A 25,591-nucleotide genomic window follows, 5' to 3' on the forward strand; every position below is an offset into this window, starting at 1 on the left:
GGCCGCTGGGCTGTGGCCGCAGGGCTGTGGCAGCCCGTGGGCCTCCCTTCAGCGTCCCAGCCTCCAGGCATCGCTCAGGCATAGGATGACAAAGGGAAGCTCACAGGGGGCAGGGGGCCGCGGCCCCGCGCTCCGGGCGCTCCTGCGGGTGGGAGAGACAGGAGAGACGGGAGCCAGGAGGGGGAGGGAGGGCATCCCGCGGACCCCCATCCTGTGCCCCACCTGCAGGAGGGGAAAAACAGCCCCCGGGGACGACCCCAGCGCTGCCTCTCCCGCCTGGGGACAGTTTGGGACGTGGCGGGCGTGTGGGGTGTGAGCGGGGCTTTGGTGGGGGGTGTGGGTGGATGCGTGGGTTCGCGTGTGTGAACACGGGGAGGGGGGCGGTTGCACACGTACACGCGTGTGGGGTTGCACTGCACAGAGCTGGCTGGGGCCATCCCACGGTTGCCCACCCACAGAGCCCGGGCCCAGGGACCTGAACCCGGCACAGGGGGACCCTGGGGACCGCTGGGCACCCGCCACCCAATCCTCCCCCACCCCTGCACCTCATGCTCCCTCCTCCCCGTGCCGTGGTGCCACACTCACCGTCTCCCAGCCGGGGCACTCCGGGATGATGCTGCTGGAGATGATGCTGCTGGAGGAGCAGACGGGCTCTGCGCCCCCAGACCTGCCGCCATCCCTGTCCCCAGCTGTCCCCTGCCATCCCCCGGTCGCTGCCTCACTCACCTGGCAGGGCAGAGCCAGGGGCTGCTGCCGGCGCATCCTCTCCTCGTCCTCTCCTGTCCCCTTCCCTCCATCTTAGCCAGCGCCCACAGAGCCCCTCACCCTGGCATCCCTCCTCCGGCGCCCTCCCCTCTCCCCGGCTCGACCATGGACGGGATCCTTCCCCTCTGCCCTTTTATACCGTCCTTGTTCATATGACAAGCACGTGAAAAACCAGAGCAGAGCTCGGAAAAAAGCTCCTTAAGACGCTTTAATTCAGTTTCCTGGATCCCATGACTGAGCTCGGCCTGTGAACGGGGTCTCATGACTGCGGCACGCAGGCCCCGGCCATCAAAAGCCTCATTTATGCCCCAAAAGAGACATAAACCCCTCTTGGCCGGTCACCCGCTGAGCCCGACGTCCCCCTTGCCCGGCCTCGGCCGCACCGGCATCGCGCCTCTGCCGAGGGCTCGTCGCAGCGGGTGTCCCGTCTTTTCCCCCGTGGGATGCCTGGATCCAGTTGTCCCCTTTCACTGCCATTACACGCATGTACTCGCATGTACTCACATGTACACGCATGTACAGGCACAAGCAGATGCCACCCCAGCCTGGCCACACGCCTGCGACTGCAGCGATGGGTGCCGGAGCCACCTCTGCCCTGTCTCTTCTCCCTGGGGACTTCAAAACAAGCTGGGGGGACACTTGTCCTGTCCCCCCTCTGCTGTGGCTGCGGCAGGGACTCTGGGGACACTCTGAGCCTGACTCTGCCCTTCCCCTCCTCCTGAGACGGCGGTTTCGGCAGAGTTTGCCCCTCCAGGCACCCAACCCCATCCGGGTCCAGCCCCAACCTGTCCCCTCCTGGTGCTCCCGAGCCCTGGCACTGGCAGTGGGGACAGAAGTGCCCTCCCGGTGGCTCGTGGCCCAGTTTGGCCCCACTGGTGGGGGACGCTGTGCCCAGGACCCCGGGGCAGGTCTGGCTCGTGCCTTTTGGGGACCCTTGGGGACCCTGTGGCTCACGTAGGGGTTGGTGCTGCTCCTTTCCTCCCTCCTCGCTCCATCTGCCCATGGCCGGGGGGGGGGACAGAGCCTGAGCCCTCTCAGGCCAGGAGCAGTGAAGGATCCAGACCCAAAAAGCCCCAATTCCTGATGGTGACAGATCACAGCCCCTCCCGGGCCACGGTACCATCACAGGGGCAGCAGCCGCAGGTGCCCGGATCACTGGGATCCCACATACCCCAGCTGGATCTAAATTTTGGGGAGCAGGCTGACCTTTTCTGACCTTTCACCTTTTTTTTTTTTTTTTTTTTTTTTTTTAACTCGGACTAAAGACAAACTGAAGCCGACCCGACATCCCCCCGAACCCGACCGCCGGCCCCGAGACATCCTGCCGGCGACGCAGAGCCGCTCCAGAGCATCCGCAGCTCAACAGGAAACCGGCAGCAGTAAGAGGATAAAAATACCCCTGGTGCAAACAAAACGTCTCTGTGCTGGGATTAGGGGCTGCTCCGGCCCCGGGAATCGGGGCCGGGAGCGGAGGGCACCGGGGCTGGGCCACGGCGGGGGCTTTGGCTTCCAGCACACGTGTGAGATCAGGGCTCTAAGCCCGGCCGGCAGCTGCCTGCGGGAGCGGGGGCAGCGAGGGGGGGGATGCTCGGGGAGAAACCAGACACCCCGGCCCCCAAATGCCCCCCCCGGAAAAGGGGTGAGACCACCCAGAGCCCCGACACCCAAATCCTCTTGTGGCTCCTGCAGAGCCCCAGCTCCAAGGAAGGGTCCCCCCATCCCCATTGGGGGATCCTGCCTTGGTCCCACGGGGAGGAGAGGGATGTGTGGGGAGCAGGGGGTCCCGTGCCCCCTGTCTCAGCCTCCCCATGGCTCCCAGCCCCACATCCCAGCCCCCAAATGCCCCCCTGGAAAAGGGATGAGACCACCCAGAGCCTCGACACCCAAATCTTCTGGCTCCTGCAGAGCCCCAAGGAATGGTCCCCTCATCTCAATTGGGGGATTCTCCTTTTATCTTGGGGAGAGGCGAGGGATGTGTGGGGAGCAGCGGGCTCCGTGCCCCCCACCTTGACCTCCCCCCCCAGCTCCCAGCTCCACACAATGGGTGCATTTGAGTGCTCCAAGCATGGGGCCGTGGCGAGGCCCCCCCACGAGGCCCCTGAGCCCCCCCAAGAGCCGCCTAAGGAGATTATCACTCCTCACATGAGCCCGCTGGGCCCCACGGCCCCGCACCAGGGAGGAGGGGACACCACAGTGACAGGGAGCCCGGGGGGTGGGGGGAGCCCGGTGCCTGGGAGCCCCACGAGGGTCCCTGTGGGCACAGGAAGGAGCAGAGTGGGGCAAGGGGTGCCCAGGGGTCAGGAAAACACACGGCAGCTTTGAACAGCTCTTCCTGGGGTGATTTCAGAGCAGGCGCTGACCCAAAAAGCACAAACCCGAGTGTTTAAACACCCTGTCTGCTGTAGGGGGGCTCAGTGGGGTGCCCCACACGCCTGCCCCTGAGACCAGCACACAGCAGGTACCGTGGAGGTGCCCCTGCAGCCAGGGCGAGGGCTGGGAGCGGAGCAGGTCAAAAAGATTTGCTCGCCCCAGGGCCACCCCGCGCGCTTGGGACCACACCGCAGGACATGGAGACATACCCCATCCTCCGGAGCACACCTGAGCCCCCCAAAGCCACCGCTCGATGGAGGCTGAGGCCATCCTCCACCTCTGCTCCTGGGATCCCATGGGATCCCCCAATGAAATGGGTGGGGGAACAGGCCCCCATTGTCCCCATGGCCCAATTCAAAGAGACAGACCTTTGCAGCCTGGTCCCAGGGGGACAAGGGCTCCCTCCCCATCTGCTGGCACCTCGGGGCTGCCCGGTCCCCAGAGGAGGGTGACAAGTGTTGAGGATCTGGCCAAGTGCCATTCAGCTGAAGCATCGAGCAGCAGGGAAAGCTGAGGGGCCGGAGCCCAGAGGGGCTGGGGCTGGTCCCCCCGGCCAGGTGACAGGGAGGTGGCCCCAGGGAAAGGGCACACACAGCTAAAACCTTAAATTTCTGCTCTTTATTCGGTGCCTGGTTTCCTCGTCCCCTTTCCCAAGCGCACCACGAGTGAGCGGCGCGGAGAAGGGTTTCTAGGGGTGGAGAACATGGGGAGCGCTCTGAGAAGGCAGAGCAGGGCCAGACCCGAGGGGGTGTGGGGCAGGGGGGCACCCCCTCCACCCATCCCCAAACTCCCCTTGGGGACATGGCTCTGCCCCAGCCATGGGGCAAACACCAGGCACCCCACGGCCACCAGCGCCGAGCCTGGGAAAGCTCCATTGAGGGTAGGAACTGCCACCTCCTCTGTCCTGCCCCACAGCGACACCGGGGAGGGGGGCTGGACCCACAGCCCCTCTCCAACTCGCCTTATTGCTATAGTCAGAGCAGCAGAGAGGCCAGGAGGAATTCAGGGATTCACTGTTTTAGGAGAGGGGACGAGGACATGTCCGAAGCCGAGGATTCGCCATCAAGAGGGTGGTCTTTCAGGGAAAGGAGGGAGCTGCCATCTCTCACCAGCCCGGCCGGTGGGGCCAGCAGCGCCGGGGCTGGCACCGGGAGGGAGGAGAGTTGTGATCGTGTCCAAGAGGAGACACACCGTCCACTCCAGGGCTTCCTGCCCTCTCTCGAGGCTGGAGCTGAGGCCGTACAAACTCATTGCACCTCCGCCAGCAGGGACTAGGGAAGGACACTGGGAGAGACTGGAACGACAGGCAGAAAGCCCCTTGCCTGCCCCCCCGGCCCTGCAGCTAGTTGCGTTGGCTGGCCAGCTCCTGGGAGATGAATTTCCGAAGGCGCTCGAGGTACTGGCTGTAGAGTTCAATGTCATTGTGCCCGGCCCCGTCCACCCACAGCGGCTCCACCGCCTTGGGGCAGCGTTCGAAGAGCGCCAGGCCGTGGGAGAAGTCGATGACTTCGTCCTCCGTGCCGTGGATGATGAGGACGGGAGAGGTGATTTTGGAGATCTTCTCAATGCTGCCAAGAAGGTGGGTGAGGAAGAGATGAGAGAAGGGGGTAAGTACCGGGTTCAAGGCACCCCCCCCATTCCTTCTGCCCCCCAAAACATCCCCCGGGGGAGGAGGACGAGGAAATGCTCTTTGATCACAGCGGAGCATGGGGACAGGGAGGTTCTGCCAAGGATGAGCTGCAGGACATGATCCCCCCTGGGTGTGACAGACGAGGACCAGACAGCGGTGACAACAGCCCCGTGGGACCTCAGCAGGGCTGATGGAAACGGCCAGGGGACAGCGCGAGCTCAGGCCCTCCCCGTGTCGGGATCGGTCAGGTTTGGAGGGGTGGAAGCACGGCCATTCTCAGCCCAGCCCCAGAGGCCACGCGAGGCCATCGGGACACAGAGCGTGGGCTGGTGGCTCCCGGTCACAGCTTCCGGCTCAGGGACTGTCCCTCGGGCCTCACTGGCCCGGCAGCAAGGGAGAGGCAAAGCAAGAGCTCATCCCACCTCAGCGCTGCCTTTCCGTCCCCACTGCCCCTGCCCTCTGCACGGGGGCAAAAAAGGCCAAGAAATTACCCTTGGGGGAGAGAGGGGTCCTGGGGGACCCCCAGGGTTTGTGATACCTGACGAGAGGCCAGTGGCACAGTCCCAAAACTAATGGGCAAGACACTGGGACTGGATGGCCAGGAGATGATGCCACTGGGGAACGTGGGGTAGACGCATGGCATGGCCCTCAGGAGGGGACACAGGGAGGGTTACGAACCCCCAGAGGGGACCGAATGCGAGGCAAGAGGATCCCACAGGCACGTTTCAGACTGTCATGGGAAACGGGTCCACAGTTTTTGCCACAACCCCCTCTTTGTGGCCAGTCTGGGCACTGACCCTCCAGAGATGGCCCCTGTCCCTTCTCCCCAGGCCACTCACTTGGGGAAGGCATCGAACCAGTAGGTCTTCTTGGTCTCGGGGAAGGCAACTCTCATGCCAGAGGTGAGCGGGGAGTGGAGCACGATGGCAGCGCACTCGTAGCGGGAGGCCAGATCAACGGTGGGCACCGTGCCGATGCTTTGTCCGTATAAAATGATGTTCTCTGGACTGATTCCATACCTGGGGGAGGAGAGGAGAGGGAATGTCAGTGCCCAAGCATCAGTCACATCACCAGGAGATACAGCCCAGGGGGTCACCCTGCTCTGGGCACAGCACCTGCAGGGCTTCCTAGGGTGGGTTGGGGAAAACTGGGCTCTATCCCCTCTACTTTCCCCCAGCTCCTCGTGGCTGAGCCCAAAGCAGCTGCCTGACACCTCTGGCAGGACGGGGCAGCAGCCAGGGCTGAACTGCTAGATGAGTTGTGGGGGGGTCTCAAGGCTCACACTTGCCAGGAGTGGGCCTACAGAGGGGTTTGCGGACCCCAGATCGCAACCGCACGGGGCACCCCCACTTCCTATGGAGCCCCTCTGCTGTGAGGACAGGCTGAGAGAGTTGGACCTTCAAGCCCCTTCCAGTCCCTCAAGGGGCTCCAGGAAAGCTGGGGAGGGACTCTGGATCAGGGAGGGGAGCCCTAGGAGGAGGGGGAAGGGTTTGACACTGAAAGAGGGGAGATTGAGCTGAGATGTGGGGAAGAACTTCTTTGCTGTGAGGGTGGTGAGAGCCTGGCCCAGGTTGCCCCGAGAAGCTGTGGCTGCCCCATCCCTGGAGGGGTTCAAGGCCAGGTTGGAGGGGGCTTGGAGCAAGCTGGTCTGGTGGGAGGTGTCCCTGCCCAGGGCAGGGGGTGGCACTGGGTGGGCTTTAAGGTCCCTTCCAACCCAAACCAGTCTGTGTTTCTATGATTCCTGGGGGGTGCTGTGAGCCAGGCCCGGCTGCAGGGAGGGCAGAGGAGGCAGAGCCCATCACAGGGCTGCACCCTGAGCCCGTCTGGGGAACTGGGGCTGAACACAGCCAGGGGAGAGCCTGGCAACAGCAGGATGGGGAGCACAGCTCGTGCCACCATCCCCAGGCAAGGTCATACACCCGGCAGCATCCCTGCCCTCTGGGTCCCCTGGCTCGCTGCCCTTCCAGCTGCTTTCCGGCCACCCTTCCCGTTACAAGCAGCCTGGGTTCCCTCTCCGGGAGATTTCCTGTTTTGCAGACTGTGGAACCGCAGGGTTTTCCTGGTTGTCCTCCCTTCCCCCTGCCCGGCTCACCGCGTCCGCAGCGCCTGCCACGCCGCGTCGATGTCCGAGTAGAGGTTCCTCTCCGAGGGCTTGCCCGTGCTCACACCGTAGCCCGAGTAGTCGTAGGAGAAGATGTTGCAGTTGATGCGGGTGCCCAGCCCGATGTAGAAGCTGCTCATCTGCCCCAGGTCCACAGCGTTGCCATGCGAGAAAAGCACCGTGTACCTGCAGCACCGGGGAGAGATGAGGATGGAGGGTTCATCGGGGACTCTGCCACCGTGCCACCGCGCTGCCTGGCCCCGGCTCAGGGACTGACATGCCCGGGCAATGCCAGCCAGGACAGCCCCTCCAGAGGCTGAAAGCCAAACCCCAGGATGCCCAACACCCCTCTGGCCACCAAGGAAGGTCCTCGCAACATCCACGACCCAACCCCAGAGACACCCAGACCCTCCCACATCCCGGGACCAGGGGCTCACTCCCAGCAGAAACAGGCAGCTCGAAGGCAGGATGATTCTGTTCAAGTTTTTGAGTCTATTTTTGGTAAAAAGCTCAGGATTTGGGGCCATTTGCCCAATGGGGATTTCAAGTAAGAATTCTGACAGTGGCTTTTTTTCTCCCCGGAGTCTGGCAAGAAACCAGACGCTGGGAAGAGAAGTGAATTGTGGGAGTGACAAGGCACAAGAAATTTCCACCATAAGGGGAAAAACAATGTTAATCATAAAAATTAACACTAATGGTGCATTGATGGAAGCTTGGCTCTCTTCTGCCCGAAGAAGGGAGCAGGACCCACTCCCCGCCGAGCCCCATGGATGGTGTGAGCTCTGTGGTCAGGTTAGGTCTCCCTGTCCCAGCCTGGATGGCCCAGAAAGCCCCAGCAGGAAGGTGGTGGCAGGACGAGCTGCAGGGACAACAAATGGCAAATGACAGGTCGTGGGGAATTTGGGAGGGTCAGATCCTCCCAGCCTGGGCTAAATGGCCACTCCCGTGGGCTGGCTAGGAGCCAGGCCAGCACCGAGCCTCGCTGCGGCAGGGCATGGGCAGGCAGAGCAATCCCACTGCCAGATTCCTCTCTCTGGGGACCTGTGACACACGCAGGGACAGAGCGGACATCCCCACCGGGCCTGCCGTAACGCAGCCCTGCAACCCCCCGGAGAGTCATCCATCCTCGCCCCAAGCCCACCCGGCGGCTTCGAAGCCCTTGGCAAGCGGAGGGCAGATCCGGGCCGCGTTCCCCCCCAGCACATGGAGCTCTCTGCGAGGCCGTTCCTCGGAGGGTGCGTTGCTCTGGATGTGTGGGTGCCGGGGTGCTGTGTACCCCCACACCATGCCACCGGCTTGGGAAGCAGCTGCTGAGTCCCCTCCCATCCCTGTGCCGTTCCCTCGTGCAGCCACCGGCAGCCGGGAGGGGGTCTCCGTCCCACACCCCGGGCTGCCCCTCTCCAGTTTCCCAGTTTAGGGACCCCTGGGGTGACCAGTCACGGGTCGTGCCTCAACCCCTCCTGGCTTTCGCTCCTGTCACTCTTCTTGAGGAATCAAACGTGCCCGTGAATTGGACTAAACATGCAGACCTGGTTCACCGCAGGCATCTCCTGGTTGGCACAGGCTCTTCCCATCCCTGTGGTCCCTGCGGGGCTGGGGACGGAGGGCGAGTGGCCAGCACAGAGCCCCCCAGCACCCACCGAGAGCCCTGCACAGATGCTCGGTTCACAACGGGAGTGTTATGTCAGTGGGACACTGGGTGACTGGTGACACCAGGGGAGATCTGGGTGACTGGTGACACCACGGGAGACCCGTGGGACAGCCTAGGGAATTCCTACATCCCTGTAGCCCCCGGCTTTGCCTCCTCTCCCCGTTTAACCCCATTCCCAGCTGCAGCCACAAGCCAGACCGGTCCCGGGAGCTGAGCTCGCCCTCCCCGCAGGATTCCTCCAACCCCCTGCGGCAGCTCCTCCAGCAAGGCCGGGGCAAGAGGCGGCACTGGGCTGAAGGAGAGGAGGGACAGGATGGCACCGTGCCCGCCAGCACGTCGAGCAGGCCAGGGTCAAACCGCCAGCAGCGGCACTGGGTCGGCACGTCCATGGGCCACTCACCTTGCGCCTGGCACGCAGCGGACGTACATGCAGCCGACGCGGTTCCCTCGGCTGCTTTTGGTGACGAAGACCTCGATGTTGTCCAGCTCCCGCTGGGAGTACTGGAAATCCGCCCGGTCCTTCAAGTGCAGCTTCCATCGCCCCGCGGCGGCGCCGCCGCGCAGGGAACCGGTGCTGGTGCTGCCGACGGGTTCCGGCTCGGGCACCACGGCGTAGGTGGGCTCCGGGGGCAGGAAGGCCAGTTTGGCAGCGATGCGGCTGGGGCAGGGGGGGCAGCAGAAGAGGCAGCAGAGTTGGCTGACGGACAGCCCGTTCATGATGGCAGCAAAGGGGGATCCAAACTGGGGAGAGGCCAGGAACGATGACGGCCAGGAGAGGCCCGGTCCTCAGCTGGCCATCGGCACGGTGGCCACCAGCAGTCCACAGCGGGCCGGGGAGGCCGCCATCCGTCCGTCTGCGGGCAGCAGCGGTGGCCTGCGGGCAGGAAGGGCAGCAGTGAGGGGTCTGCAACGGGCACCCCCCCCCCCATCACACGTGACCCCCGGCCGGGGACACACACGCACCTCAGCGACACCCCGAGTCCCCCCCCCAACACATAGCCTCCACTCGCAGCCCCCACGCCTGCGCTGAACCCACGCACACCCCCCAAATCAAGCCTCCCTCAACACTTGCCAGCCCACGCCCCCCCCTCCCCCCACGCACGGCAGCCCCACGCCGGGGAGGCGAGGGCGGCAGACGCACAATCGCACGCATACACGCGCTCCACAACAGCCGCACAACGGCAGTACAAAGGACACAGCCCCTCCAGGACCCCCCCCACAGACGCCGGGATGGGTGTGCATTGGGAGCACTGAGGTCCCAAAAAAAAAAAAGGGGGAGTGGGGAGAAAAAGGTTGGGGGGGGGGGGGGGAAGCAACTATTTTCTGCAAGTTTGGGCACAGGCTTGCGCTGAGGAATGTCAAACCAGCCCACACCCCAAGGAATTCGCTCCATCTGCTTCCCAAGGGCCGGGAAAGGGGAGGAAAGGGTGGAGGGGGGAGGCCTCCTGCCCGGCTGCAGCACCGGAATATGCCAAAATATTCGGAGTGAAGGGATGCCCCGTGCCCCAGCCCCGCCGCAGACCTGCATTCGGGTTCCCCACGGGCTGGTGACCACCCACAGCGGTGCCGGGGCTGGTGTCACAGCCGGTAGCCCAGTCCCTCCCGGGTTTGGCACCCCGTGTGCCGGCGGAGCCGCGGGGAGCCGCGGCAGCCGAGGGTGTCCGGCGGCCGCAGACCTGCACGGGCACGTCGGGGCGTGGGTCCGGGCTGCGGCCGCCAGCGGCACGGGCGGCGGGTGTCACACTCACGCCATGTGTCACACTCACGCCGGGTGTCACACTCACGCCGGCCCAAACCCCAGCACCAGCTCGGGGACACGGGCCCTGCCCTCACCCCACAGCCAGCACGGGGGCCGGATCCACACACCCACCCCGACCCCCCCACAAATACACATGAGCACTCACCCCACAGCCAGAGTGGGGGGATCAACACTGCACCCATTCACTGACCCAAATGGACCCCCCCACCAACCACTGGGTGCCCCCCCATACCACCAACCTGTGTGACACACACTGACTCATGTGGGACACCCCACACTCACTCAAACTGGCCCATGTGGGATCCCCCATCAACCAGCGGGTAGCCCCCCACACCACCGACCTATGTGGGACCCCCCCAACCTGTGGGTGCCCCCCCCGACCTGTAGGTGCCTACACACGCACATACACTGGCCCATGTGGGACCCCCCCCCCGACCAGCGAGGCTCCACACACACACACTCTGACCAGCATGGGACCCCCCCCCACCCCACACACATTGACCAGTGTGGGCCTCTCACCCCCCGCTGGCTAGGGGTGGGCTCCCCCCCCCCCCCAACTGACCTATGTGGGTGTCCCCCCCTGCAACTGCTGTGGGACCCCCTCCCACCCCACCCCACCTGACCAGTAGGTGCCTCCCCCCGCCACTGACGGGCATGGGACCCCCTCTCACCCCCCAACGACTGATGTGGGTCTCTCACTCCCCACTGACTGGTGTGGGAGGGTCCCACATGGGTCAGTGTGTGTGTGGCCCCCCCCCCCCCCCCACTGACCAGTGTGGAACTGTGCCCCCCCACCCCCAACCACAAACTGACCGGTGGGACTCCCCCACGATCACTGCAGGCCCCACACCTCAGCCCCCTCACACCCACACCGACCTGTGTGGCCCCCCCCAGGTGCCTGCTGTGGGCCTCCCCACACACTGACCAGTGTGGGACCCCCCCAGCTGACCTGTTTGGGCCCCACACACACACACTGAGCAGTGTGGGACCCCCCCCAACCGACCCATGTGCCCCCCACACACACACTGACCAGTGTGGGACCCCCCCCAACCAACCCATGTGCCCCCCACACACACACTGACCAGTGTGGGACCCCCCCCAACCGACCCATGTGCCCCCCACATACACACTGACCAGTGTGGGACCCCCCCCAACCGACCCATGTGCCCCCCCCACACACACTGACCAGTGTGGGACCCCCCCCAACCGACCCATGTGCCCCCCACACACACACTGACCAGTGTGGGACCCCCCCCAACCGACCCATGTGCCCCCCACACACACACTGACCAGTGTGGGACCCCCCCCAACCGACCCATGTGCCCCCCCCCTCACACACTGACCAGTGTGGACCCCCCCGATCACTGTGCCCCCCCTCCCCCCCACACCGACTATTGTGGGACACCCCCCCGCAACTGACCCGAGTGCCCCTCCCCTCACTGATCCGTGTGGGCGCCCCCACGACCGATGTGCCCCCCCCCCCCGCCGCCAACCGCCGTAGAACCGCCCCCCCTCCCCCAACTCACTGGTGTGGCCCCCACCGACTTGCGTGGGCCCCCCCAGTGCCTGCTGCGGGCCTCCCCACACACTGACCGATGTGGGACCCCCCCCCCCAGCTAACCTATGTGTGTCCCCCCGGTGTGGGCCTCCCCGGACCGCTCTGCCCCCCCCCCCCCCCCCACCGACCCGTGCACTGTCCCCCCGCCCCCCCCCAACACCCACTCATGTCTCCCCCACCCCTCCCACACCGAGATGAGCCACCCCCCCCTCCCCGTACCTGGACATACTCCGGCCCGGGCCCCCCCCCCTCCCCGCGTCCGGGGCTACCGAAGGAACCGGTGGGTCCTCCGAGGCGGGGGCGGCGCTGCGCTGCGTGGCCCCGCCCCTCGCGTCTCCCGGAAGTGGCGCCGCGCTGCCCCGCCCCCGTTGCCAAGGCAACGGCGCGGCCTTCACCGCCTTGGGGCCGCTTTATCTCACCCCCTCACGGCTGCCGGCGCCGAGGGACGGGACGGGACGGGACACGACACGAGCCCACGCGTGGCCATGATCCCCCACCCCATCCAGATGCCAAACCTTTAAAATGGACACCGGGGTGGGGGGGAGTTTGGGCCCGGGCCTAGGCCCCGGGTGGGACCATTGGTCCCACCCGGGGCCTAGGCCCGGGCCCAAACTCCCCCCCACCCCCGTTTCACCAGCACCGTGGGGTCCCACTCCCGCCCTGCAAATAGCAGCTCCACCGTCACGGGGGAATCTGGTCCCCCAGGGGTGCTGGATACACCCCCCAGCATAGCAGGGTACCAGCACCGGGCACCGTTAGTTATATAGAGGTGGGGAAACTGAGGCACGGAGCCCCACAAGAGCCCAGAGGTTGAGTCGGCGCCGACACGTGACATGCCATGCCCGTAATGAACCATCCACAGCATCCAAGCAAACTAGACTGTATTAATATTTACAATTCTGAAGAGGAAAGAAAGAAAAGGGAAAAAGATAGGTGGTGGAGAAGCAGGCGGCTGCCCCTTTCGGTTCCCTTTGCATCCACGGGAGCTGCTTCCCCTCCCCAGGGACTCGCGACCTTTGTGCGAACGCAAGGCAAGGGCCGGTGGCGATTTTTCATGGCTTTTCCCCTCAAGAGCGACGGCTCGTTCTCAGCCAAAACCTCAACTGCAAAACCCGGCCTCGCCACACACCACCGGCCCCGCGTGAACAGCCCGGCTGCGTCCCAGCACTGAAACGTGCCACCACTCGCGTGCTCCGGATGTGACGCTGATATTGCCCCAGAGCAAAAACCTGAGGAAAAGGCTAGCAGGAGCCGGCCTCACCTCTGCTACGCGCTGCCGGGGGATTTCCATCATTTTTGGAGGTCTGAATCCTCCCGGCAGTGCGGTACGATGATAGCTGCCGCAGGGTGCTCACCACTTTGGCTGAAATCAGATGGGAAAAACAAAGCCTTGGGAACCTGCGATCACCGGGACAGAATTGCCATAAATGGGGGAGCAAACACGCACTTGGAAGGAGCTGCCATGATTCAGGCTGCTTCAGGCCCTGCAGCTCCGCTGACGCCCTTACACGAGCTGATGCCGAGGGAAACACTTCCAAAGCGTGGGACGGCCAGAAGTGGGGCAGAGGCTGCTGCTTTTCCCCTGGGATCCGTCCGGGTTTCTCCACTTGTGAGACCGCCCAGAGCCCTGTTGGCTGCAGCCCCGCTCCTGGCGTTCCCAGAGAGGAGAACCCCACTGCGGGGGCAGGCACGGACCCTGTTGGGTGCGTCCCAGGAACCTCTGCCTGCCTTGCGCTGTGTACCCGAGCCTCATGTTTTCCTTTCTAACAGCTCCAGAGCCCCCCTGGTGTTTTTTTCTGGATGGCTACTGAGCCTGGCATTTGGCTTTCCCTGCACCCCAGAGCCCTCCATGTGTGTGCACACATGCCCCAGAGCACGCCAAGTGCCTTTTAGGGCACCCAAGTGCTTTCAGTGTACCCCAAAGCTCTCCTTTCACCTTCCCTTCCACCCCAGAGCCCTCCCTGAGTCCTCCAGCAGCCCTGAGACCTCTAGGAGTCTTTCAGAGGCCCCAGAGCCCTCCCATGCGCCTCTCGCTGCTCCCCAGGGCTTTCCATGGGCTTTTATGAAAACCCCCACCTGTGCTTCTGGGCACCCCAGGCCCCTCCTCGTGACTTTCCACGCACCCTGCAGCCCTCCATGTGCCTTTCCCTATGCCCCAGGTCCCCCTGTCCAGCTTTTGGAGCGTTTTGGATCTGGCCCTGCCCCTCCACCCACGGGGATGAGCAGGGAGGTGGGAGAGCAGGGAGGCTGGGTGGGCTTCCCGAGCCAATGTGCTCACAGGGGAGAAAGGCTGTCACCAAATATCAGCGAGGCCCAGGGGAGAGGAAGGGTCCCCACCGTCCCCCTGCACGCGGGGGGACAGGAAAGGAAGCGGAGGTTCGGCCATCTGAGCTTTGTGCACAACCCTGACGAGAAAGAATCGTGTAAGGCAGAAGGCGGGGAGCGGAGGGGAGGGGAGAGGAGAGGCGCAGGCGCCGCTGTGTTACAACAAACCTCGCTTGGGAAGGGGTCAGCGGTTATTCGGGGGGGGACGTTGAAGCACGAGGAGGCTGGTGCAAGGGTGTCCTGCAGCCCAGCCACGTCCCTGGCCGCAGCGAGCCCGGCAGCCCAGCTCCCTCCCTGTGGGGAGAGGCAGGAGGCAGCGAGCGGTACTTCCCTAAAGGTCCTGACCTGCGGCTGGAGCGCGTCTACATCGCTTCAAGCCTCAAAATAACTTTACTGTGCGGGTGCTCTGCTGCTTAAACCATCCTGGTGCTTCAACAACAGCGTCTCAAAGGGAGGGGAGGGGTATTTGGGGTGTTGAAACTACAGAATCCTCTTTTCTGTGTCTGAGACCAAACACCTCTCGGGAGCAGAGGGCAGCCTGGCTGCCAGGATTCCCCAGCTCCCGGTTTTACATCCGCCACAAAGAGAGGGAAGGGCAGAGGGAACGAAGTCCAGTGGCAGCTGACGGGCTCCAGCTGCGAGTCCCGGCTGGTTCGCAGGACTCGGAGCTGCCGGCTGAAGGGAAAGGCTGCCCAGCAGAGCCCGGCTGCCTGCGCCATGCAAACCGCCCCAGACAAGTCCAAAGGTCTCAGCACTGGAGCAGTGGGGCAGGACAGTCCCTCTTCCCTTGGGAAGCTGGTCGGGAAGGGATGGGCTGAGCTGTGGCTGTCAGACAGGTAGAAAGGGAGAGAAGGAACGGCAACTGTCTGCTAAAGAGGTGCGAGGAGTCTCCGTGTCCGGGTGCTGGTTCATGTGTGCTGCTGGCATCCCCATCGCACCACCGACAGGGCTGGGAGGAAGAGGAGGAAGGCTGGGAGGAAGAGGAGGAGCACCAGGCCACCTGGCTGCAGTTCGAGCTGCTCAGCCCCCTTCACAACTTCTGGATCTTCTCAGCGATAACGATGGGGTTCTCCTTACGGATCTTCTCGGCGGCTTCTGCCTTGTAGTCGTAGGGGCAGGCGTGCATGTCGGAGTACCGGTGAATGGCACAGAACAGGTTCCCGCAGCGGCAGTCGAAGCCTGAAGGGAGGAAGAGCAGAAACAAAGCCACGTTAGTCCCCATCCAGCTGGACGGGAAGGCAGCAGGGCCCCCGCTCTTTCCTGCCAGGCCAGGAAACTCCACTAACGCAGAAAGAGGGGCAGAGGAGGGAGGGGGCTGCCGTCCCCTAAGGCGAAGGGGAGTCTCGGTGTCGGGGAAGACCATGGGTTGCTCTTGGGTTTCCTCTGGCTTATCTGCTCCCGTGAGCACATGCGTGCTCTGGGCAGCCCCAGCTGTCACGGCAGTGGGAAACGCTCCCACAGCAGCTGCTCTCTGCACTCGCCAGGGACAAGGGACATGCCGGGGACCGCAGAGTGCCAGATTGCTAATCCAGACCCGGCTCCCCAGGCAGCGAGCAGGCAGCCTGAGCCGGAGCTCAGCCCTCCCAGCCAGCCTGGCTCCCCAAGCCTCACCCATCATCATCTGGACTGACCAGGAAGCAGCAAAACCTTCACCTCGTTGGGATAATATTAGAGCTATTTAGGCTTCCAAATTCATCATTTAGCACTTCACTTAGAGACAATGCTGTTCAGAAGTGCCAGTGTTATCACAGCTCCAGAGGGCTGTGCTGCCATCCAGGCTGGAGAGGCTGGAGAGCTGGGTAGAGAAGAACCTAATGAGGTGCAACAAGGGCAAGTGTAGGGTCCTACACCTGGAGGAAGAATGCCAGGCACCAATAGAGGTTAGGGGTGGACCTGCTGGAAAGCAGTTCTCAGGAGAAGGATCTGGGGGTCCTGGTAGATAGCAAACTATCCATGAGCCAGCAATGTGCCCTTGTTGCCAAGAGGGCCAATGGAATCCTGGGCTGCGTAGGGAAGAGTGTGGCCAGTAGGTCGAGGGAGGTCATTCTCCCCCCTCTACTCTGCACTGGTGAGGCCACAACTGGAATAGTGCGTCCAGTTCTGGGCTCCCCAGTTCAAGAGAGACAGGGAACTACTGGAGAGAGTCCAGCGTAGGGCAACAAAGATGATGGAGGGATTGGAGCATTTCCCTGATGAGGAAAGGCTGAGAGAGCTGGGGCTCTTTAGCCTGGAGAAGAGAAGGCTGAGGGGAGACCTTATTAATGCTCACAAGTATCTAAAGGGTGGGTTGAAGAAGGATGGAGCTGGACTCTTTTCAGTGGTTTCCAGTGACAGGACGAGGGGCAACGGGCACAAGCTGGAACATGGGAAGTTCCATTCAAATATGAGGAAAAACTACTTTCAGGTGAGGGTGGCAGAGCCCTGGAACAGGCTGCCCAGGGTGGGTGTGGAGTCCCCTTCTTTGGAGATCTTCAAGACCCATCTGGATGCAGCCCTGAGTGATGTGCTCTGGGCAACCCTGCTTTGGCAGGGGAGTTGGACTGGATGATCTCTAGAGGTCCCTTCCAACTCTGACAATTCCACGATTCTGTGATTCCATGAACTGAGGCAGGGAGCAGGGAGGGGGGTTGCTGCAGGACAGCAAATCAGCTCCCTGTCACGCTGGCAGTCTGTAAAGACCGCAAACACCTCACTACAAGGTGCCAGTTTACTCCCGTTTGAGAAAACTCATTTTATCCTAAATGCCCTGAATTCACAGGGGTTCTCTGCAATTTGCTTCCTAAAGTGTGGGAAAGTACCGGAAGATTGGCAAGGAGGACTGTAAACACTTTCAAGTGACTCGCATCTGGGGTGCTGGAAAACACATATATCACACTAGTTGTTGTTTAGTTTTGTGTGCTCAACAAGTAGAACATCTGCATTCGGATAACATCGGCCTGGGATGGACTCAGGGGCACCTCGGAACTTGCCCGAGATTCCTGCCTGGCTGTTGAAGAGATCAAAGCACAGCGGAAAACTGCCTGCCTAAATCCTTGAAATACAGGCCAGAACAGCAAGTGTGAGCTCTCTCGCTCTCTCACTCCCTTGCTAACGAGGACTCTCTTGCTAATAAGGACTCTCTCGCGCTCTGCGGTGCCTGCATCCCCTGATTGCCTGCCTCCCCTGGTTGCCTGCCTCTGCCCGGGTGCTGCTTCAGAGATTCCCCGATCCATGAGGTATTGAGATTAAATTTGTTCTTTGCCTTTAATCCGTGATTTTGTGGTTGCTCCTGCGTCCTGCCTGCATCGGCTCACACGTACAGGAAAGGAAAGTTCTCACAGTTTGAAGCACTCATCCAGGAAAACAATCCTGCCTGCAGAGCTGAAGGCTGGGCACAGAGCACCCTGCCCAGTCCCAGGTTTATAAACCCACATTTATTCTACGACAGCACCCTCAAATCTCCTGGGAGGCTCGGGCTCCGCAGGGCCAGGCGCTGGGCAAACTTCCCGGGTCGGACTCTGCCGAAGCAGCTTACATGGACGAACACAGAAGCATTTGCGCAGTCCCTGGATGCTGAACGCCCCGAGGAGGCTGAAGAGGCGAGCGCTCCGCTAGAGCAGCCTGACCCGCACGGCTCTAGAGTCAACTTTTTCCAGGGAAACACTAAACGCCAGAGTGAATTTAGGGGAATGATGTTTTTATGAACAAACCACAGCCAAGTTAATTGCTTCGCTTTCCAGGGGCAGTTTTCCCATTGATACCACCTCAGCACCTCTCTCTCTCTCCAGCGTTACAGGCTGAAGGCTGAGCACCATCCTGCTCTTGGGAAACTCACGGCAGGAGCCAAGCAACATTAACAAATGGGATGAGTCTTGGAGTGGGATTTTCAGTTTGGGTCTAACTTAGTTCACGTCACTATTACGAAAGCTTTACTGCCGACTTGAACAGGAGCAGAATTAGATGCACAGCGAGCACTGCCTTTGCTTTTACAAGCAGCTTTTGCCAAGTGGGCAGAAATAACCCGAGAGGCACCGCTCCGTCCAGCTCCGTAATCCCACATCCCAGGGCTGGCAGGGACCGTGACAGCAAGTGGCAGATTCCCTGCCACGGACAGGGCTGTTGGCAGGTCACAGCTCCCCTCCCTCCTCCCCTGCAGCACCACATCTTGGGGATGTAAAGAGACTTTTCGGAGGGCTCCTCCAACCACTGACCCACAGCGACCCTCTGAACCCAGGCAGCGTCACAGCACACGGAGATGTGCCCGCAGGGCTACAAAACCAGACTACTCAAGCCACAGGCAAGCTTTCCCCACAGCCAGGGTCTTACCAGTCAGCCCAATCTTCTTCCGGCAAGTGAAGCAGCGATTCTTCTTCTGTTTGGGTTTTTCCGAAGCTGCCTTGCCCTCAGCTGTGTTTGGGGATATTTCAAGCAGGGTACCTGAAACAGAGGTAAGAGTTTTTCTTCCCTTCTTGATAAACCGAGCAACACATTTCCTTTTCTTGCAGGAGCTGCTCGAGGCCCTACGATTCTGGGTCTGTGCCAGACACCTCTGCGTGCACCCTGCCCTGGCCGACATCCCCCAAACTGTGACATTTGCCTCGTTCCACAGAGATCCACACCTCGCACAGCCTCGTGTTTTCTCTCTGTTTCAAACTCCTTAAGTCCAAGGCTCAGAAACACCATTATGGTTTCGCTAGGGCATACATAAGGCAACGTGATGCCGTTTAGTTCCTGCTGAGAAAAGGTAATAATACGTAGAATTACCTGGTGCTTGGCACAGGTTAAGCATGCGTCTGGATAGTCACTACAGCTTAGCTGATGTACAGTAACTCAGCTGCACAGCTGAGCCGGGAGTTAATCTTCACAGGGGAAAAAATAAAGTTAACCCCTTGTAAGTACTACTAATTATTTTTACTGACTCTTACATAAGTGTTCCTCATATGTAGGTCTCAGAATGCTTTACACAGATAGTCATCACTGCCTCTAATCTACCAAAAGGAAAACCGAGCTCTGAAAGACAGATTGTTAAAGGTCACTGATGCTTAGCGGGATTTCCTATGGTACCTAAGCAGGCCAGAGAAGTCAACAGGAGGGAGGAGCTCCAACTGCGAGCAGATACGCACCTGCAATGCACGCCACTCTGAAAATCAGGCTAAGGAGAGAGTCGGAGTCAGAGGAGGACTATCAGAAAGGAGACAGAGGCAGAAACAGCTTTGTGGATCTTACCCGAAATGACTTTCTAAAAACCCCATGATCAGAAGAAAGGGGCAGGCTCTTCCACGCCTCTCTTCCACCAAACAGTCTCTCACCTGCCTGTTGTAAATTGTCTCCTGGGCTTGCAGGCCAGGGATTACCAAATCCAAAATGCACAGTCATGTGCGGTGACTAGAGCCTGTTTTTTTTTTAGCAACCAAAAACTCTAGGGTTTTTTTTTTTTAGCTTTGAACACAAGCGAACTGTCAGTTAAGCTAAAGGAGGGTGTCTCCAACGCAGTGTCACTTGGTTACGGCTGCAACATAACAGCTCACCCTGTAACTCATCACCGGGAGGATGCACCCCCCTGGGCAATGACACCCGAGCTCCTTTATCACTTCCAGGTCCCCACTCCGCAAACAAAGTGGCAGCCTTAATGCTCCCCTCTGAGGGGCAGGTTTGCCTCCCATCACGCAGGATGACAACAACCCAGCCAGCAGCTGTCCCTCGGCACCGTCACAAACGTCTCCTCTCTCCCAAGACCACACTGGCTCCATCTCCTTTCCTCCCTCCAGAGACGGCAGGGAAACGCAGCCAACAAGAGCCGTGCAGCAGGCTGTGGGACGCTCCGGGCTCTCTGCCATTCACTGGGATAGGCGTCATGGAAGATTCTCCTCCTGCCAGCGAGTCGAGGGCTGGCAGCTACTCAGCCCTCAGCCCACAAAGCAATCTCTATCGGCCTGCCCTCAGGCACAGCATTTTCTCTCCTCCCTGTTTCAGGAGGAGACAAACCCTTTTCTCCTTAGCTCTCCTGCTCCATGTACCTTTAATGCCCGGAGGTAATAACCGTCTCCTGGAGTTAGTGGCCAGGATTGTACTCGCTGCTCAAACCGACTCGCGAGATCGGTGTCATTCAGACTTGTGCAAAGGCCGAACCATCTACCTGATGAGGAAGATGCTGCTGAGGCTTCTTCTGTCTTGATGATTTCTTCTGTCTCGCTGCTGTTTTCATCTCTGGATATGCTCATGGCCGTCATCTGATGGGTCACAGGAGTCTGAGCACTGGGAGTATTTGCAACAAACAAACCAACCAGCCATTGATTAAACACAAGTATTTTCTTTTGATGAACAGTTATGTGGGAGAGATCTTCAGCCCATAAAGTTAATTTCATTACACTCAGAGGTAGCTCAGGAGTAGAGCAGGGCAATTCCCCTTGACATCTGGGATCAAAGTTCTTCATAGGCGCAAACGGAATGAATCTGTGATGACCTCTGTTTCCTTTTCCACCCAATTAAATCCCAAAGCCAAGGCAACAGCCCATCCAAACAGGACAGGGAAACAAGAGTTCTAAGTCAGGACTGTAACGCCATGGTGGAGCTCAATGCAGTACTATCCTCCTTCCCATCAAATATGACCAAGGTACCCAATCCTGCTGTCACAGCTCCCAGGCTGGATCATCACCAGGTGGTGCCTTCACCGAGGACTGAGTTGAAGCCCAGCAGTTTCAGGCAGCTTGTGACAGACGCAGTGCACTGGCTCCAAGAGAACCAGGATGCCCATTAGTTTAGTACGGGTTTTAATTTACTCCCAACCCTCTGGTACCTGACTCTACGCATCAGTCACCATCACTGGGGACACCTCAGTCTTCCAGATAAACCAAGGTCACAACGAGCAGTGTTTGACCCAGCGCACTTTACAGATCCCCACGGGCACAGGGGATGAGAGCTGCCCCTTGTGTCCCAGGGCTGGTTTTTAGCACGGTTGCAGATCCCCCACCCTGCAGACTGTGTCCCTACCTGGCTTTCGCATCTTCAGGCATGGAGTCTCCCTCCGCACGCTGCCCTGCGATTGAATCCGAAGCCATGGGGCTGCTGTTGGGACCGCTGGGGGCTACAAAACAAGACCACAGTCTTGGAAAACACTTAAAAATGTCAGCAAGTTCTTCAGGTGCTTGACAGCTAAGGAGAAAGCAGGATGAGCACTTTCAGCTCCCTACCAGGAGCTGGGAGGCTGCACTCAGGTTGGGATTACTCCTGGATCCCCTATTCTCATACTCCCCCCTCCAAATTTGTGTGTAGGTCTCTGTGGGGAGATCAGGGCTGGGTGGGCCTCGCCGTTACCCAGTGCAGCCAGGAGTGACTCCTTGTACCAGCACCACAACATCCCTGCCCATCTTCCCGAGAGCTGCAGGCCTTGTTTATGGAGACCTGTTCAGCTCTGAGGGTCTGCCAGCTCCCTTTTTGGGGGAGGAGGGTTCATCCGCAGGAGTTATCGTGCTGAATCCCTTCCATTACTGTGGGGGTTTTTTTAACATCTGGTAAAATCTGCCTCCAGTCACCCCTGACACCTCCGTCACTCCTTGATTCCCCTTCTTTTCCCTCAGCATCGCAAAGCAAACTCCGCATCAGCATAAATATTCTCCTCTCGGTATGAATGAGAGCGCTGAGGTTACCAACACACCTTGAACCCAACGTTACTTTGCAGCTTCTCCAAGGTCTAAGAACCAGATCCTCATCTGCCGAAAGGAACTGGCTTCCGTACAAACATCTTGGTTTATGTCAGCCAAGAATCTAAATCAAGGCCTTTAGAAAACCCTTTTGTCGGGCCGAGCTGTGGTCCTAATATATGTTTTGGGTGGGTAACTCAAGGAAAGCCATTATTACACTCAGGAACAAAGCTGTGGAAGATCTCTAGAAGGTATTACAAAGTGTGTACATGCGGCATCTGCACAAACTTCCAGCACAATAAAATCCCGCTAAGAACAGAAAGAACATCCTTTCTGTGCTGCCTCCCAGCTCGGTGCCCTGTCAGCTCTGTTTAGCTGCGAGAAACAAACCTTTTATTTCATTGCTTTTAATTGTCAACTCTGCTAAGATTAAAAAAAAACAACTCCGCAAACCCAAAAGGCCAAATTCTTCCCAAGTAAGAGTTTCATTTCAGGGGTGTGGTGTGGTTCCCAGCAGTCAGCACCTAACCTGGGGAGCAGGTCATTGCTAAAGATCTGGGCCACCGTTAGCGCAAGTGAAGTTTTAGAGTTTCCTGGAAGATGCTGACTGGGACGGGGCTTCCCAAACAGCTGGGACTGGGAAGAAAACTGACCCCTTACAGGGAACAGAAACGTTTGAAGGCTCAGGGGTCTCTGATTTAGAGGCTCGGGTCTACATGGAAAAGGAAAGACACAAGTTTTCCAGGAGGGAGTAAATCTACCAGTACCGTGGCTCTTATCCCAGTTGCCCAACACAGTTTGCATCCAGGCACCCATTTAAGAGAGATCTCACGGACAAAAATCCTCTACCTGGAGGGCTTATCCGGTCACTGCTCTGCTGCCTCTGCAGAAACTCCTTATAGCAGACGGAGCACATCCCGTTGGTGCGGGGGCTGCCGTAAAACCCACAGCCCGTAGTACAGAGCAGGGGCACCTGGGTCTGGTTCGTCTCCTGAGCCATCCTCTCCCCGCCGAGGCACCGAGCTGCAAACAGGAATCAAGAGGAGACAGCTGTGAGGGCCCGAGCGCTCGCTCGTCGCCGGCTGCAGCTGATCAGGAAGGAGCACAAAGGATCCCGAGGGAGGCCGGTTCCTGCACGTGCACGGCGGCGCGATCCAAGTCCCTCCAGCACGGGGTACCCCGGGGCTCGTAAGCAAGTCCTGGGGGCTGGAGCCACCCAGAGCTCAGCTGCCAGGAGGAGGAAACGGGGACAGGAGACCCCGGTGCCCCCTCCTCGCACCACGAGGCTCCCAAAACTCCCAGTGAGGACACGCACGTTAGAGCCCAGCGATCTGCTCTCCAACGGTAACAAGAAGAGCCATGGCAGCGCCACTAATGACTCCCGCAAACAGCGAGACAAAGAATGCCACTCAAACAGCCAGCGTCCAGCCTCCTTAGCTACATTTTGCACTTGGAAGCATTTAGTTTCATTTCAAGCCTGTTTTACTTTTTTAGCTCTCAGGAAGATGATGTAAGCGATGCAAAAAGAACCCACTGACTCTCAGTTGTGACATACTCCCGTATTTCCCGACACGGACAAGGCGGAACGTTAGCACGGTTCAGCTGGAAATAAGGATGAGGTTTCTTTCCAGCACTAAGATGCGATTCTGGAACACCTTCCCGGGGGAAGCAGCAGAGTGAAACCTACTTTTAAATTTAATCTTAATAAATTTCTCTCTGGATCATACGCGGTTGCTTCCAGAACCAGGAACCGGCCCCTTCCAGCCACACATGGGGTAGCGTTTACACGGCCAAACTGCACCGCACCCCTTTAAACCAGAAACATAAGCAATAACTCCCAGCAATGACCAACACCAATTCAGATGTGTGCGAACAACCGGTCCAGCTTTGACAGAGGACAAGGGGAGAGGACGTTCAGGGGACAGCGGTGGGTGCAGGTGGCTCCAGCTCAAAGAGTGGGAGTCCCCCAGCAGCGACCCCCTTTGTGGGACGCACAAAGTATCCACCACTTCACAGCCACCTCTGCCGCTTTCTTTCACGCTCTTACAAAACTTGCTCCAATAAAACAAGGGGAACAAGAAATAATTACCCTCCCAGGAGCGCTCCCGTGGGATGGAGGTGGATCAGCTCTAGGTTTGTTCCTCCTTGTCCTCAGCTCGGCAACAGGAATCTCGGGGCTCCCCTTGCAGAGCTCAGGCCGGGGTTCCCATTACTGGCCCGGAATCATTTCCTGGCCCAAACCGACCTCTCCTTCGGCACCAGCAGCCACGGGACCCTCTTCCACACCAGAGGGAGGCCTCCTTCTCTGGAGCGGGCCTGCCAGGCTGGATCCCCGCAGAGAGAACCGGACGGTGGCCACCGCCACAGATTTTCAGGAGTTGCTTCTGATTTGGAGCGTCCCTGGAGAGAGAAGGCAACGGCGGCTGAGACTCGGGTCGAGTTCAGCTCTCCCTTAGCCAGTAGCCATGGGGCAACCTGCAGCCGGAGCCTAGCGGCACCCACACGCCTTTACCCCAAAACCAGCTGAAATGAAGAACCGCGGGGGAACCGCAACGCTCCCTCTGCCCTAAGGCTAACACACCGCCCGGCCAGGGGAGGCCATGGGCCGCCCGCCCGCCCCGCCACCCTCCGGCCGCGCTGCCCGGTGGAAGGCCGGCCTCGCCCCCCCCCTCCGCGGCCGGGCCCCGCGCCCCGCTCCCCGCCGGCGCTGGAAATCGAGGCCGAGGCTTTGCGGCCTAACGCGGCGGCGGGCGCGGGCCTGGGCCGGGCCGGGGCGCTGGGCCGCGCCGGGCCCTACTCACCGGCGGCGGAGGCGGGCGGGCGGGCGGGCGGCCGCCGGGCCGGGCAGGGCCGGGGCGGCCGCCGGGAGGCTCAGGCGGGCGGCGGACAGGGCGGGCTGCCGGGAAACATGGCGGGCGGTGCCGGCGGGACCGCGGCCCCCGAGCGCCCTCCCCCGGGGAGGGGGGGACGGGGGGGGCCGGGACGGGGCCCAGCGTCAGCCGGGGACGGGGGTGCCTGGGTATAGGAGGGGGTATAGATGTGGTATATGTATGACCCCCCTATAGGGGACCCCTCTATAGACACCCCCCCCGTTATAGGGGAGGGGGCTGTGACCCCCCCGGCTATAGGGGCAGGGGTATAGGTGTGTCCTGGTTATAGGGGAGGGGGCTGTGACCCCCCCCGGCCATAGGGGCAGGGGTATAGGTGTGCCCCCGCTATAGGGGAGGGGGCTGTGACCCCCCCGGATGTAGGGGCAGGGGTATAGGTGTGTCCTGGTTATAGGGGAGGGGGCTGTGACCCCCCCCCGGCTATAGGGGCAGGGGTATAGGTGTGCCCCGGATATAGGCAATGGGCTGTGACACCTTCCCTCCAGCTATATGGGCAGGGGGATAGGTGTGGCCCATCTACAGCAGAGGGGGCTGAGACCCCCCCACTATACCCCCCCCCATGGGTATAAGGGGAGGGTCACAGCCAGACCCCGCTATAGAGGGGGGATCTGGGAGCCCCCACTATAGGGGCCGGGACAGAGTCAGACTCAGGCTGTAGGAGAGGGGGTGAGACCCCTGCACCCTCAGGCTATAGGGGCTGGGACATCGGTGTTCCTTGACTGTAGGGGGGGAGCTGGGACCTTCTTCCCCAGCTATAGGGGCTGAGACGCTGGCTGGACCCCAACTATAGGGCACAGGACTGGGGCCATCCTCATCTATAGGCTCTGGCCAAGAGGGTGGGCAGCACTTCCCCCCCCCCCCCCCCCCAGCTATAGGGGCCAGGACGCAGCTGGCTCTGCCCCAGCTATAGGAGGGGGGCCGGGAA

At 60.7% G+C, this 25,591-nt stretch overlaps 2 protein-coding genes across 2 annotated transcripts; both read right to left on the reverse strand.

Moving 5' to 3' along the window:
- Window positions 1-3,732: 3,732 nt before the first annotated feature.
- ABHD17A (abhydrolase domain containing 17A, depalmitoylase) lies at window positions 3,733-12,182 on the reverse strand. Its single transcript, XM_074163982.1, has 5 exons — window positions 12,054-12,182; window positions 8,918-9,391; window positions 6,858-7,052; window positions 5,605-5,784; window positions 3,733-4,703 (listed from the first exon to the last, which is right to left on the reverse strand). Exons 2-5 carry the CDS (start codon window positions 9,232-9,234, stop codon window positions 4,478-4,480), a joined length of 918 nt encoding a protein of 305 aa, XP_074020083.1. The 5' UTR covers window positions 9,235-9,391; window positions 12,054-12,182; the 3' UTR covers window positions 3,733-4,477.
- Window positions 12,183-12,699: 517 nt separating this feature from the next.
- LOC141475553 (AN1-type zinc finger protein 5-like) lies at window positions 12,700-24,164 on the reverse strand. Its single transcript, XM_074163984.1, has 6 exons — window positions 23,868-24,164; window positions 22,628-22,801; window positions 21,129-21,222; window positions 20,275-20,393; window positions 18,465-18,575; window positions 12,700-15,338 (listed from the first exon to the last, which is right to left on the reverse strand). The coding sequence occupies exons 2-6, from the start codon at window positions 22,776-22,778 to the stop codon at window positions 15,190-15,192; spliced, it is 624 nt and encodes a 207-aa protein (XP_074020085.1). The 5' UTR covers window positions 22,779-22,801; window positions 23,868-24,164; the 3' UTR covers window positions 12,700-15,189.
- Window positions 24,165-25,591: the final 1,427 nt, after the last annotated feature.

This window comes from Numenius arquata, chromosome 25, assembly GCF_964106895.1.
Source record: "Numenius arquata chromosome 25, bNumArq3.hap1.1, whole genome shotgun sequence".
Lineage (NCBI taxonomy): Eukaryota > Metazoa > Chordata > Aves > Charadriiformes > Scolopacidae > Numenius > Numenius arquata.